At 47.0% G+C, this 16186-nt stretch overlaps 1 protein-coding gene across 1 annotated transcript; it reads right to left on the bottom strand.

Moving 5' to 3' along the window:
- Nucleotides 1-7133: 7133 nt before the first annotated feature.
- Nucleotides 7134-12458, bottom strand: LOC139025265 (uncharacterized). The gene is made up of 2 exons (XM_070440343.1): nt 11166-12458; nt 7134-11100 (listed from the first exon to the last, which is right to left on the bottom strand). Exon 2 carries the CDS (start codon nt 8319-8321, stop codon nt 7767-7769), a length of 555 nt encoding a protein of 184 aa, XP_070296444.1. The 5' UTR covers nt 8322-11100; nt 11166-12458; the 3' UTR covers nt 7134-7766.
- Nucleotides 12459-16186: the final 3728 nt, after the last annotated feature.

Here is a 16186-nt window from a genome sequence, read left to right as displayed (position 1 = left end):
CACTGCTTCACCCCAACTCTCACTAAACCCAGTGACCTGAGTGTGTGTACGTGTGTGTGTGTGTGTGTGTGTGTGTGTGTGTGTGTGTGTGTGTGTGTGTGTGTGTGTGTGTGTGTGTGTGTGTGTGTGTGTGTGTGTGTGTGTGTGTGTGTGTGTGTGTGTGTGTGTGTGTGTGTGTGTGTGTGTGTGTGTGTGTGTGGTCGTAGTGGGGGGTCTGTTCCAGTGACCTCTCCTGTCTGCTTCCTCAACCTGAGTGTGCAAAGTAACACCTCCTACACACACAGACACACTGTCCAACCCTAAAGCCTGTTGCATGCTATCTAGTCCAAACACCTCCTGCATATATTATGAGGAGATTTAGAGAAGCTGTTATTCGTTCTTTTGTTCGGCAGTAGTTTCCCCCGCTGTTCTTTTTCTCTCGAGGCAAGTGGAAGTTCAGTAGCTGAAGTCTACGCCCCTTCGTCTGTGATTGGTCAACGGTAGAGATGGGAACTATGGATGGATTTTTCTATGAAGTGTTTGTTGTCATTCAACGTGAGACGAATAGTTTTCATGCACATTTTGTTCACTTGTGAAATATTGCACCAAATGTTTTAGGTGTAGAAGCTAGGTGTAAAATTGCATGACTGGGGCCTCCCGAGTGGCGCAGTGGTCTAGAGATTCTGGGTTCGAGTCCAGGCTCTGTCGCAGCTGACCACAACCAGGAGACCCATGGGGCGGCGCACAATTGGCTCAGCGTCGTCCGGGTTAAGGGATGGTTTGCAGGCAGGGATGTACTTGTCCCATCGTGCACTAGCAACTCCTGTGGCGGGCGGGGCGCAGTGCACGCTGACACGGTTGCCAGGTGTACGGTGTTTCCTCCGACACATTGGTGCGGCTGGCTTCCGGGTTAAGTGGGCATTGTCTCCAGAAGCAGTGCGGCTTGGTTGGGTTGTGTTTCGGAGGACGCACGGCTCTCGACCTTCGCCTTTCCCGAGTCCGTACGGGAGTTGCAGCGATGAGACAAGACTGTAACTACCAATGGGATACCATGAAAAAGGGGTAAAAAATATTTTTATAATAATTGCACGACTGAGACCTCTGTAAAAACACAAAAATGTATTACAGATTTATCTTAGATTAATTCTGACTATTTTGAGGAAGTGTTACTGGCTACATTGTCGCAACAGTGTCTCGAGAGGGACAAAAAACCTTATTGACAAATGTTTTCAATTTTTTCAAGCAAATGTATTTTATGACCAAATCACCATCTAGTGGCCTCATGGGTGGAATGTTATTAATATTTTTCATCATTTCACAATTAATCAAAATTATATTTAAAAAATATATATAAATATGTGTCGCTATGTCAAATGGTTTTGTTATACACTATACTCTATATACAAAAGTATGTGGACACCCCTTCAAATTAGTGGATTTGGCTATTTCAGCCACACCCGTTGCTAACAAGTGTATAAAATTGAGCACACAGTCATGCAATTGCCATAGACAAACATTGATAGTAGAATGGCCTTACTGAAGAGCTCAGTGACTTTCAACGTGGCAGCCTCATAGGATGCCACCTTTCCAACAAGTCAGTTCGTCAAATTTCTACCCTGCTAGAGCTGCCCCGGTCAACTGTAAGTGCTGTTATTGTAAAGTGGAAACGTCTAGGAGCAACAACGGCTCAGCCGCGAAATGGTAGGCCACACAAGCTCACAGAACGGGACCGCCGAGTGCTGAAGTGCGTAGCGCGTAAAAATCGTCTGTCCTTTGCTGCTCGGCTGGAGTGGAGTAAAGCTCGCCGCCATTGGACTCTGGGGCAGTGGAAACGCGTTCTCTGGAGTGATGAATCACGCTTCACCACCTGGCAGTCCAACGGACAAATCTGGGTTTGGTGGATGCGAGCAGAACGCTACCTGCCCAAAGTAGTGTCAACTGTAAAGTGCCAACTGTAAAGCATAGTGCCAACTGTAACGTTTGGTGGAGGAGGAATAATGGTCTGGGGCTGTTTTTCATGGTTCTGCCCCTTAGTTCCAGTGAAGGGACAATTTAACACTACAACATACAATGACATTCTAGATGATTCTGTGCTTCCAACTTTATGGCAACAGTTTYGGGAAGGCCTTTTCCTGTTTCAGTATGACAATGTCCCTGTGCACAAAGCGAGGTCCATACAGAAATGGTTTGTCGAGATCGGTCGTTGTGGAAGAACTTGACAGGCCTACACAGAGCCCTGACCTCACCTTAAGGATGAACTGGAATGCCGACTGCAAGCCAGGCCTAATCACCCAACATCAGTACCCGATACCACTAATGCTCTTGTGCCTGAATGGAAGTCCCCGCAGCAATGTTCCAACATCTAGTGGAAAGCCTTCCCAGATGAGTGGAGGCTGTTATAGCAGCAAAAGGGGGGACCAACTCCATATTAATGCCCATGATTTTGGAATGTTCGACGAGCAATGTTCGGTGTCCACATACTTTTGTTCATGTAGTATATTTCATTCTTCTGTGATGTATATGAAGTGTAATATTGGGATGCAAACTCAAAATGTAATACATTTCAACTCTATATCTGACATGGTGCAGGTGTCTTCTTTTTAAGCCCACAACCATGTGTGTGAAGGTGTATACTTTAGTTTCAAAGTAAATTTGTTTAAGACTACCAAGAAACACTCTGTGTGACCCTGATTCAGCCCACTGCAGTAAAAGGTTATTAATGGAGTATGCGACCACAGACGTTGGCTTTCGCCTAGCCAAGTTCTGCTAGGAGCAAACAGAACCTAGTCTGCAGGTGCCTTAACCCATACGCTGTCTGGCCCAACCTGTACCTGACACTGGMCTGGAAACCTGTCCTACCCACTCAGAGACTCTGGCAGTACAACCACATKTTSTCCCTGCCTGCCTGRCTGTCTGGMTGTCTGTCTGTCTCTTTGGCCTCTGACAAAAGCTCTGAGACCTAATTGAATTACACACTGGGTGGAGGAGGAGGGTTGGGGTAATTAGCTAGAATAACATAGAGGGGGTAGGGGAGGGGGGCTGTCTGAGCCAAGACTGTACTGTCTGAAAGAGACCCTTCATCAGAGAGAGAGGTGGGGGGTGGGGGAAAGAAGAGAAAGACAAAGGCCCTATTCAGGGAGGGGGGGTTTACATCTCACTCTGTTGTGATGTCATCAGAGTGAGACACACCCTTGGACTTACAGGAAGCCCCCTGGTCTATAATAGCTTGTTATATACCAGTATGTTTAAAGCACAACACAAGCCATTGAATATCACACACACACATCTAGCTAAGCACAGTGTTGTGATGTCAACAGAGAACAGGGATGAGGTCATCAAAACGAGACAGGTGTAACTGGGGCTTAGGGTTGTGATGTCATAAGCGTGCGACCTACCCTGGATGCATTGCAGCGAGCCGTCCTCCGCTCTGATGGTGAAGGTCTCCCCTGGATTCACCTGTACCAGTATCACCTGCCGAGACCAGAGAGACCGATCAGACAAAACACAACGACAACAGACCGGTTCAGACACAGCATATCGATCACAGACATACATTAGAAGGAAACGAAGACGTTACTCACACTCAGTCAGGACAAACACACACACACACACACACACACACACACACACACTCTGACAGCCCCCAGGCCTCAAACACTGAAGACCACTGCATATATTTGGGGGCTGTTTGAGTGTGAAGCATCTTACCGTCATGGTGTCCATGTGGAGGTTGCTGAGACTGTGGCTGTAGACATGGAACACATGTCCTGCCATGGCACATTCATACACACCACACACACACACAAACCCCGTAAACCCACCACACACACACAAACCCCGCAAACCCACCACACACACACAAACAACGCAAACACACACTATACGTGCTACAGATGTGTCTTCCTCCCAGCCCGTTCATATCCCCTCCTGTACAATCCGCGTCTTCCCATAGCGACGTTAAGCTGCTCTCGCCCTTTCCCTCACACGCAAATGGACACACACACTTCCTGCATTGTCTGCTGCTGATGTTGTTGCTATGGGAACCATGGCGCGTACTAGCGGGCGGCCCAGGTTTACAGAGGAGAGCCTCATCACATAGAGACACGCCCACAGGGTTTGTAGTGATACCGCACTACATCGACGAACAAACAGTCTGTATGTTCATGTGTTATGTCTTCAATTGTTATCTGAGGGCTTTTTCCTCTACAGGTAGAGACACAACACACACACCACACACACACACACACACACACACACACACACACACACACACACACACACACACACACACACACACACACACACCGTCTCGTGTGTCTGGGTCTTCTGCAGATAGTCATCTGACCAGCCTGTATGACAGGCATCTATGATCTCTAGTAGGACCTTCTTTATTGGGTGTTACAATGAAAAATGCTCCTTAAGGATTTCCCTCAGAGAAGGGCTTGAACGGGACACCTTCTTTACACTAGCCGAACTGCGTTTGCGATTGGTACATTGTGAGTGTGTGTGTTATGTGTGGGTGATGTGTGTGTTACAACCTGTTGCGCTGCGTCTCCATTAACCATGTGTTGCATCAAGCGGCAGCTCCCCGTTCAGCCGCGGAGGCGGACTAAGTCCATCAGCTGGTCGGTCATCATCATAGTGACGTACATTCATGGATACACACACTGCTGGCCTACCTTTAGAGAGAGAGAGAGTTAATATACATTACATACACACACTGGCCTGGCCTACCTTTAGAGAGAGAGAGATTAAATACTACATTACATACACACACTGGCCTGGCCTACCTTTAGAGAAGAGAGAGTTATACTTACATTACATAACACACTGGCCTGGCCTACCTTTAGGAGAGAGAGAGTTAAATACTACATTACATACACACACTGGCCTGGCTACCTTTAAGAGAGAGAGAGAGTTAAATACTACATTACATACACACACTGGCCGGCTACCTTTAGAGAGAGAGAGAGTTAAATACTACATTACATACACACACTGACCTGGCCTACCTTAAAGAGAGAGAGAGAGAGAGAGAGACAGGAGAGAGAGAAGAGAGAGGAGAGCGAGAGAGCGAGATCAAGCAAGAAAGACGAGAGATGGAAGGAAGGAGAGAGAGAGAGAGAGCGATTAATTCACGGTACTACATAAATGACATAGAGTACACATACATACTTGGTTTTGGCCTACAGAGACAGGAGATCAAAAGGCCTATGGCCTCAATGTTCATTGAAACAAACTGTACATCACAAACTGTCCCATGAGATCACATGGTCAGTTGGCACACACACAGAACCAATTTAACTCCAGATACTGACTTCAGCACTACACTACAGCCCCCCCCCCACACACACCACTCTCTGGAGGCAGGTGAGGTAGTGTTGTTAACTGGGGCTGCTGAGTGATATCAATACTAAAGAGCTGCTGACTAATGACTATAGGAGCAATGCTGCTGTTCACACACGCACACACACACACACACAACACACAGAGCAAGCAGACACCCTAAGGGCTGGCCTAAAAATCCTATCTCAATGTTTTCACATTTATGGGGCAATTCACGATTTATATACAGTGGGGAGAACAAGTATTGGATACACTGCCGATTTTGCAGGTTTTCCTACTTACAAAGCATGTAGAGGTCTGTAATTTTATCATAGGTACACTTCAACTGTGAGAGACGGAATCGAAAACAAAAAATCCAGAAAATCACATGATTTTTAAGTAATTAATTTGCATTTTATTGCATGACATATATATTTGATACATCAGAAAAGCAGAACTTAATATTTGGTACAGAAAACTTTGTTTGCAATTACAGAGATCATACGTTTCTGTAGTTCTTGACCAGGTTTGCACACACTGTAGCAGGGATTTTGGCCCACTCCTCCATACAGACCTTCTCCAGATCCTTCAGGTTCGGGGCTGTCGCTGGGCAATACAGACTTTCAGCTCCCTCCAAAGATTTATTGGGTTCAGGTCTGGAGACTGGCTAGGCCACTCCAGGACCTTGAGATGCTTCTTACGAAGCCACTCCTTAGTTGCCCTGGTGTGTGTTTCGGGGTCGTTTGTCATGCTGGAAGACCCAGCCACGACCCATCTTCAATGCTCTTACTGAGGGAAGGAGGTTGTTGGCCAAGATGTCATGATACATGGCCCCATCCATCCTCCCCTCAATACGGTGCAGTCGTCCTGTCCCCTTTGCAGAAAAGCATCCCCAAAGAATGATGTTTCACCTCCATGCTTCACGGTTGGGATGGTGTTCTTGGGGTTGTACTCATCCTTCTTCTTCCTCCAAACACGGAGAGTGGAGTTTAGACCAAAAAGCTCTATTTTGTCTCATCAGACCACATGACCTTCTCCCATTCCTCCTCTGGATCATCCAGATGGTCGTTGGCAAACTTCAGACGGCCTGGACATGCGCGGCTTGAGCAGGGACCTTGCGTGCGCTGCAGGATTTTAATCCATGACGGCGTGTGTGTTACTAATGGTTTCTTTGAGACTGTGGTCCCAGCTCTCTTCAGGTCATTGACCAGGTCCTGCTGTGTAGTTCTGGGCTGATCCCTCACCTTCTCATGATCATTGATGCCCCACGAGGTGAGATCTTGCATGGAGCCCCAGACCGAGGGTGATTGACCGTCATCTTGAACTTCTCCATTTTCTAATAATTGCGCCAACAGTTCCTTCTCACCAAGCTGCTTGCCTACTTGTCCTGTAGCCCATCCCAGCCTGTGCAGGTCTACAATTTTATCCCTGATGTCCTTACACAGCTCTCTGGTCTTGGCCATTGTGGAGAGGTTGGAGTCTGTTTGATTGAGTGTGTGGACAGGTGTTCTTTATACAGGTAACGAGTTCAAACAGGTGCAGTTAATACAGGTAATGAGTGGAGAAACAGGAGGGTCCTTAAAGAAAAACTAACAGGTCTGTGGAAGCCAGAATTCTTACTGGTTGGTAGGTGATCAAATACTTATGTCATTGCAATAAAATGCAAATTAATTACTTTAAAATCATACAATGTGAGTTTTCTGGATTTTGTTTTAGATTCCGTCTCTCACAGTTGAAGTGTACCTATGATAAAAATTACAGACCTCTACATGCTTTGTAAGTAGTGAAAACCTGCAAAATCGGCAGTGTATCAAATACTTGTTCTCCCCACTGTATCTATTTTTTAAATGTTTTCTCTAAATAAGCTTTGCTGTACAATTAATGGTGAAATACACTGCATTTAAACAGTCAGCAATAATCAAATGAATTCAAGGCTTGTGAAATTATACCTAGGCTGTCACGGATTCCCCCGGTACTGCTGCTCATTCCGTGCACCAGTTCCGGAGGTCTACGTCACCGACCTTCTAGGCGTCACTGAACTATCTCGTTACGCACACCTGATTCCAATTCCCCTGATTAGTAATTGTATATATGTTCCCTCTGTTCACCATTGTCTTGTGGGTTATTGTTCCCATGTCCGTTGGTCTTGTGAGTACCTGTGCTTTGTTGTTTTGGCTTTCGTGCTTTCGTGTATTATGGGTCTCGTCCCGTGTAATCTTTAGAGGTTTAACCTCGCTCTTTTGTTTGGGTTACAACCCTGTGTTTTTGTATATGTGTTTGTTTTGGGCTTCGTCCTCGTGCCTTTTCATGGCATATTGTATTTTGGGTGGAGTATTAAAAACCCCTATTACATATTCCTGCACCTGTCTCCGATAATTTATACAACGTGACAGAATAACCGACCCTAAACGGAGACAGCAGAAATGGCCTGTCCGACGCTGTCGCAACTTCGGCAGCTGCAACTAGCCCTGCCCGACCCGCACCACGTCCCTGTGGTCGTCCCCGAGGCCGGTGTCGTTCCGCTGCACCACGTCCCTGTGGTCGTCCCCGAGGCCGGTGTCGTTCCGCTGCACCNCCCCGAGGCCGGTGTCGTTCCGCTGCACCACGTCCCTGTGGTCGTCCCCGAGGCCGGTGTCGTTCCGCTGCACCACGTCCCTGTGGTCGTCCCCGGGGCCGGTGTCGTTCCGCTGCACCACGTCCCTGTGGTCGTCCCCGGGGCCGGTGTCGTTCCGATGCACCACGTCCCTGTGGTCGTCCCCGGGGCCGGTGTCGTTCCGATGCACCACGCCCCTGTGGTTCGTCCCCGAGGCCGGTGTCATCCGATGCACCACGTCCCTGTGGTTCGTCCCCGAGGCCGGTGTCGTTGCGATGCACCACGTCCCTGTGGTCGTCCCCGAGGCCGGTGTCGTTCCGATGCACCACGTCCCTGTGGTTCGTCCCCGAGGCCGGTGTCGTTCCGATGCTGGTGCAGCGCGGCGGGAGCGTTCCACAACCATAAGGACCACTAATAATGTCATTATTTTATCAAAATAGTTTTATCTGCTTTTTTTGTTGCAATAATCACTGGCTTTCAAGTCTGTCTATGGAAATGCCCCCCTTCTATTACACATTTTTACAAGAACCATGCATGATGCAGTGTCACTATTAACGACTAACTTCTTGTAACAGGCATTAGAGAAAAGGAACCCAGGTCTCATCAACAATCTCTCAAGTACAAGCCCACGTGTTTGTTAGTAGCCAGCTAATCTTTATATTTCAAGTTTAGCCAACTTGGATGTATTTGCTAGCTAACAAGGTAGAAGTAACAGTTGAATTGTTATGAACACACCCTTCTGTCCATCTCCAACTGTTTGAACAGCATGTTGGCCGGTCCACTTTGTTCACATGTTGAAATCAAGTGGCCTACCTTACTTCTCAGAATAAGAACGAGTTGCCAATTCCTTATATAATTGTGTTGAATGCGTATTGCACATTTATAAAACACAGACTAGACAACTAGTGTTTCTCTTTGGCTAAAACGCTGCTAGCGGAACCTGGTACTGCAATGCCGCGGGTGACAAACTGTGGATACATTTTCCAGAATCAGTGTTCATTGATACTCCCGTTTAGTAGCGTCTGCTCTTCACGCAGTTTGAGGGGTTGAGACATAACACGGGTATCGGTAGAAAGTTAACTTCTCCTCTGGCACAGTAAAATAACTTCTCTGTGCGTTTCCGTGTCCATATGAGCGAGTTGAAACCACTTGTCAGAGAGGAAAAAGTCATCTCTCATCTTTGTTGTTGTGAGTGGCAAGGGGAGGGGCTTGCTGTGTGTAAACAAAGAGGAAGAGGCGAAGCGAGACGTTTCACTCTCGCCAAACTCTGTCCAAAATAAGCCCATTTCGTGTCTATGGGCATATTTTGGACCTAAGCTTATCGCCTGCCTTCACGACTTTGGAACAACGACTCCCATTGTCAGGGCGGAGACATGAGCATCTGGTCATTATATACAGATCTCTGGTGTAAATGGGAAGGCACACAGAAGGAGCGAAGGAGACATGCGGACATAAAAACTATTTGGAATATACGCAAAAACATACATTCAAATGAATTGAATATATCGCCCTGTCTTAACACACACACACACCTCACCACAGGAGAGAAAGAGGAACAGAGAGACACAAAGGGAGTGAGAGGAGGCGAGATGGAGGGAGAGATGGTGCACTGTCTGCAAAAGTAATGTGGGTGAATTAGACAGAACTGATGACCCTATACTGACGCAGCTTTTCACACACACAAACACACACACACACACGGAAACACACACACACGGAAACACACACACGGAAACACACACACACATGGAAACCCACACACACATGGAAACCCACACACACGGAAACACACACGCACATCATTCCTTCCCTAGTGTACTGTATAAGGGACAGTATTGATTTCCAGAGAGGATAAAAAGTCTGATTGAAAAATTCCACAGGAACACAATCATCCACTTGTCTGGAGTGTGTGTGTGTATATGTGTGTGTCTGCTGTTAGACAGAGAGTCCTGTGTAAGAGCGCCTCTCTAATATAACATTAAACACGAGACACTAAGGTGTCATACACCCACACTTCCCCACAGATAAAGAGAACATAGTCATTCAGAACCTGACCTCAGCATGCCACAGTCATGCCACACACACACACACACACACACCACAGCTTGTCACTCCTGGCTTCTCATCCACCTAACAGACTGTCTGACCCACATCAAGTCTCCCCCACATGACAGAGAGGGAGAGAGAGAGAACTTTTGTGAGTGTAATGTTTACTGTTTAATTTGTATAGTTGAATTCACTTTTGTTTATTATCTATTTCACTTGTTTCCTATGCCATATGTTTCCCCTTGAATTGAGAGAGAGAGAGAGAGAGAGAGAGAGAGAGAGAGAAAGAGAGAGAAAGGGGAAGGAACAACTGCAGTGCTACGCGAGGTGAAAGGAATGAAGGATTGAAAAAAGGGAGACATGAGCTCTACATGCAGGTATGCATACTGCTAGCCGTTTCCTCCGGCGTGCGTGTGCGTGTGCGTGTGCGTGTTTACAGTAGAGAGGGGAGCCAAATGCTAGCAGACGGGGTGAGATGACATCACTAGGGCCTGGAGTTTTTCCTAGACCATAACACTAGCAACTGAAACGTTCCTCTCCTCCCTCACACCATGTGACCTGCCCAGGGTAAACTCCAGGCTCCAGACATTATCAATGACAACAACACTTCAGCCAACTACAGATCAATAGCTAGAGAAACGCACAATCAATCAATCTATCAAATGTATTTATGAAGCAGAGTAAAGTTATTTTATCAGCAGATGTCACAAAGTGCTGTACGGAAACCCAGCCTAAAACCCCAAACAGCAAGCAATGCAGACGTAGAAGCACGGTGGCTAGGAAATCATCACTTAAACACAAAAGGTGACTTCAAACGTCTTGCAGCCTTTCCTTTCCTCCTCTAGAGGACAGTTGTCATGCGGGTTTTAGGGAAACAGCTTGAAAGAGTGTATTGTGCAGTGTAATGGTTACTACTACTCTACACATGGTGGGAAACTGTCCCATTCAACTGTTCTGCCTCTACAAAAGGTATTCAGACCAGGAGAACACACACACACACATAGGAGTACCTTTGTGAGAGTGGGTAGAGGAGATATGAGGAGGGGGAGGGGAGAGAGAACGGGGTAAGAATGTTAACTTTGAGGAGAACACACACTCAGAGACAGAGAGGCTCTTTATAGGCGACGGGACTCTCCCAGGATTCCCTGGCCTGCCAGCTTTCTGCCACATGTACAGTGTGTGTGTGCGTGCGTGCGTGCGTGTGTACATACTCGCTCAAAACAGAGTATGCTGTCTCTATACCTACAAGAAAGAGAGAGAGGCTGTGTGTGTGTGGGGGTATGTGCGTGCGTGTTCGTAGTTGTAGTTATTCTGCCCTGTAATTGCAGTAATGATATGTCATCCACAGAGAGGAACTCAGCACGGGTGGGGTGGAATGCCTCCACACACACGTTTAAACAGGTCTCTATGTACACTGTGAGAGCTGAGGCCTTGGGGGTAGGCTTTTTGAGAGCCTTGATTTAACACCTGAGGAAGGAAATAGAAGGACAGGCACACACACACGTTACAACTGTAAGAATGTTGTATAAACAGACAGTACTACATATCATAATATTTTCCTAATTGTTTACGGTATGGCGGTATTTGACAGTATTGATTTTGAATAATAGGGTGGCAACACATACATTCTAAGTGATTTCCATGGGTCTTTCTCCATTCTGATTGTTTAATCAAACTTCAACCCCAAAATAATTTCAACATTTTCAGCCATTTCTAATTTCCAGGTCATTTGAGGTCATTTCCACACTGCCATGTAGGGCTGCATGATACGGGACAGAAATTAGGAGGCAAAGTGGAAAACAGCATTGTGGTCATCAACATCTTGTCGCTACATTGACCATGCAGACTGAAGAGCGAACGGCAAGTGGTCTCGCGGTCACAGTGTTGCCAACTATTTCTCAGTGAGAATCGCTATTGGCTCCTTGATTTGTCGCTAGATMACGTTTTTTGCCGTCGGCGTGACYACGTCACAGCACCAATTTGCCTTGCTGTGGCACAGCTGCGGTTCCCGACATAGCGTTTTCACCCCCTCCCRGTGTGCTTCTCTGCCTTGCTGTGACTTCTGTTACTCGGACAGCTTTTCCCACTCTAGTTTGCGACAGAACTTAGTGGGCGAAGTCGCTAAATGTCATCAAAACTATAGAAACTATCGGTGGCAAAACTCCCAAAGGCAGCCTGAGGGGTCTGAAAACGCGCTAAATATAGCGACAAAGTCACTAAACTGGCAACACCGCGTGGTCGAGCAACAACAACTGCGCTCCTTGAGAGTGACAGGGGATGAGGCTTGGTGAGAGAGGGAGAGATAGGCTTGGGAGGTATCCAGATTGTCATACCGACCTTGTGCCATACCGGGATATTCAGTAATACCGTCACTGAACACAAGGGGAGATATTTTCAAACCCCACTGAGACTTTGTAATCAATGCTAACAAGCACTACGAACCTTTTGTACGGTCTATGTCCTAAACTATTTTCAGTACAGACWTCCCAGCTCAAAAAGTTTTTCTCGTAATAAAAAATGCAGGGTGGATTCTCTACTGCTACCTTCCAACGCTTTTAGTAGAAGCTAAAGCCACTTAGCTAGATACTAAATTAGCAAACCAAATGCACAACTGCAGAGCATTTGGCACATTTTAGACAGTTAACTTAACAGTTAGAAGATGTCTAAATTTAGTTGTGAATTCCATACGGTGACTAGATCACCTGGTTCTCGCTGCACAACAGTGAGTGACTCACAAGGCTCTGGTCTCTGGTGGTTGTGTGCTTGTAAACAAACTCCACGTGACTGGGGACTACCGGTAAGCTTCATTGTGAAAAATGATGTGACAGGTGAAATGAAGAACTCCCATGTTCTTTATCTCCTAACATATTGCACAAGTTGACTGCAGGTATTTACTTAAAAAGTAGCTACAAATATTCAAATGTATAAAAAAGTCTAACTTTCAACAGTATTGAAAAACCATCCCGTGGCTATTTCCAAATAGCCCGGTATACATTATACTGTATATACGGTATACCGCCGATGCCTAGGGAGAGAAACGACTCAAGTAGCAGACGTTACACACGGCGCAGTGGTGTATCACATGTAACAAACCAAACATTGAAATACCGTTGCAGAGGGTAAAGTAAAAAACCCAAACCGGTCTGTACATCAATACCGGTATACAGTAAAATACGGTATTCCACCCAGCCCTAGACCAGACAGACTGTTACATGTTACTAGGTTGACGAAATCCAGCTAAATCTCCATAGAAGGCAGGAACCTAGGAAAAAACCTAGAGAGGAACCAGGCTCTCTCTCTCTCTCTCTCTCTCCTTCTCCCTGTGAACACCAGTCATTCTGTAGATGATTCAGTAGACGGGGTGAGTGTGTATGTGTGTGTGGTTCAGAGGGCGCTGACTTCAGACGTGTCAGTACCTGGCCCAGGAAACGACAGGATCAGCACTTCTCTCCTTTTCTTTCTATCATCTCTCATTCTCCACCTGTCTCTCCTATTCCCTTCACTCCTCTTTCCATCTCACCTATTCCCTTCACTCCTCTTTCCATCTCACCTTTTTCCTTCACTCCTCTTTCCATCTCACCTATTCCCTTCACTCCTCTTTCCATCTCACCTATTCCCTTCACTCCTCTTTCCATCTCACCTTTTTCCTTCACTCCTATTTCCTTCTCTTTCATTATCTATTCTTTCTTTCTCTCCTCTCACTGTCTCTCCGACACCTCTCTCCCTCCCTCTCTTGTTAATCTCTCTGGGTTGTCTCTCTCCTATCTCCACTCCTCTCTCCTTCTCCTCTCTCTACTTTGACTCCTTCTCTGAAACAAACACAGAGCAAAGAGACAACTCTGACACTAGGCGTTTGATTGGCTGAAATAGGCCTCTGCTCCCTGATAGGCTGTGACAGAGTTAGAACGAGGAGGAAGAGAAGTGAAACAGCAGTGTATTCCCATGGCCAGACGGAGTTATATAACACTCACACCGCCAGACAAGGACAACTCCCTCACACACGGGAGAGACGAGGAGAGGAGAAGGGAGGAGAGTGACCTACTGGGTTTGGAACCATGTGTGCCACAAGACTGTATTAGCCTAAGTCTAACCATTTTCATTACACACACACATACTAGCATAAACATGCAGCAGTGTTAGCATTATATTATTAGTCCATAGGCTGAGCAGATGTGTGTCTTCCAGTGAGCACTCCCTCCCACCTCCTCCTCCTCCTGCTCCTCTTGCAGCTGGCTGGCTGGGTGTGTGTGTCTGTGTGTGTGTGTGTGGGGCTGGTCCGTCAGGACCTCTGCTGTGGGTTTACTGCCTCCTGGCCCCCTGCCCAGCCACACACAGCTACTGCCACGTAGCTGCTAACGCTAAGGCCAGCCCAGGGAGAGAAAGAGAGAGAGAATTTGCAGCTACAGCGCCACTCCGTTCCTGCATCAAAACATTGCAGGAGACTACAGCGTGCAAACACACACAACATGCATAAAAGAACCACAAACTACTATCACATTGTCGTARGAACTAACTAGGTATGACCAGGTCCCCAGTGTCCGGTCTGGAGCGGGAAGTCACGAGCTCTTCTGGTCYGCTACCACGTAGCAACCTAGCAGCGCCAAAAGCGCCGGTCTGCCTTAGAAAGCCTATGTAAATTACGATCGCCAGGACGGCCAAACTATTTTTTCTCCCGACGCCTGTTTTGGCCTCTAAAATGTGTTTATTATGACCAAGTTCAATCCCCACTGTGAATTATTTTAAACTTCACTACCATGGAGATATTTAATTAAGTAGTGATCCATGCTGACTGCTACATCTGTCCTCACACAGGACCAGGTGCTGACACTGACCAATCACGGCTCGCGCCCTCATGCACGCTCTTTGCACGTGCACCCAGCAGCACTGGGACGACTCTCTCATGTAGGATGAAAACGACTACATCGACCATGATCCTTTGCTAGTTACAACCACTTTCACCATGATCCTTAGAGATTTTTTGGTGCCATTCAGTCCCATTCATCAATAATGGCACACTTCAAATTCAAATAGTTCCGGCTTCATGCGCCACTGGGAGTTTTCCACAGGATGACATCAGAGCTATAACTATCTACTGGTTTTAATGTATACAGGTTCGACCAATCAGATCTCTCCTTCCCAAAATGCCTTGTGTTGATGTGTTCAGCCACACACCCAGGCCTTTTCCTTTTCATCCCCGTCCTCATCTTATTTTCCTCCTCCTCTAGCTCTTCATTCCTCTTCCAATCCCACAGCTCTAGAGCCAGAGGCTCAGCCAGAGCCATATGTAGCCCAAATTGAGGCACTGATCCTGGGGAGAGCTCTATGTGAGCCCCCCTTACNTTCCCAAAATGCCTTGTGTTGATGTGTTCAGCCACACACCCAGGCCTTTTCCTTTTCATCCCCGTCCTCATCTTATRTTCCTCCTCCTCTAGCTCTTCATTCCTCTTCCAATCCCACAGCTCTAGAGCCAGAGGCTCAGCCAGAGCCATATGTAGCCCAAATTGAGGCACTGATCCTGGGGAGAGCTCTATGTGAGCCCCCCTTACACCCTGGATCTCAGGAGCTCAGACAGACCTACCCTTACTGAGACCAGGGGTGAATATAAAACACACACAGGCCACAGGCTCATGCACAATCCATCATATGAAAATGCACTTAGTCCAAGTGCACATACACAACACAGCACCACACCACAACACCACAACACAGCAGACGGAACCTCGACATGATTTAATGACATATATTTGTAATGATGTGGGGTCAATGATTATAAGGGGACTGACAAACAGTTAGGGTCAGGGGRTAAGGGTTGGGGTTAGAGGTCAAGGTTAGCATGATGTCTAAGCTAGCTTGCATTGCGTTGCCAAGCCTCGCCCTCTTTGCTGGCAAACAGGGAACAAAAACGTTGCTCTGTTCACATCTCCCACCCTACTTCCCTTGCTCCTTCCATCCTTGCATCCCTCCCTCCCTCCTCCTTACCCTCCCTCTTCCCCACTCACCTCCAAAACATTATTCTCTCTTTTCTGTCCTCTCTTCCCCTCTCTCCCTTTTCCTTTCCTCCCCCTTTCTTATCATCAGCGAGTGAAAGAGGAAGGGACAGAGAGAGAAAAGAAGAGAGAGAAAAATGGAAAGAGAGAGGGCGATTAGGAGAGGGAGAGAGCAGGGGGGAGGGGGTTGGGGTGGAGTTGTTCCCGCTAAATCACCCCACATGGTTGAGCGTGCTTAGTTTAAGCAAACACTGCT

This window comes from Salvelinus sp. IW2-2015, unplaced genomic scaffold (genome assembly GCF_002910315.2).
Source record: "Salvelinus sp. IW2-2015 unplaced genomic scaffold, ASM291031v2 Un_scaffold2441, whole genome shotgun sequence".
Taxonomy (NCBI): Eukaryota; Metazoa; Chordata; class Actinopteri; order Salmoniformes; family Salmonidae; genus Salvelinus; species Salvelinus sp. IW2-2015.
Note: the sequence above shows the minus strand (reverse complement) of the source record. Positions and strands in the feature narration are given on the sequence as shown.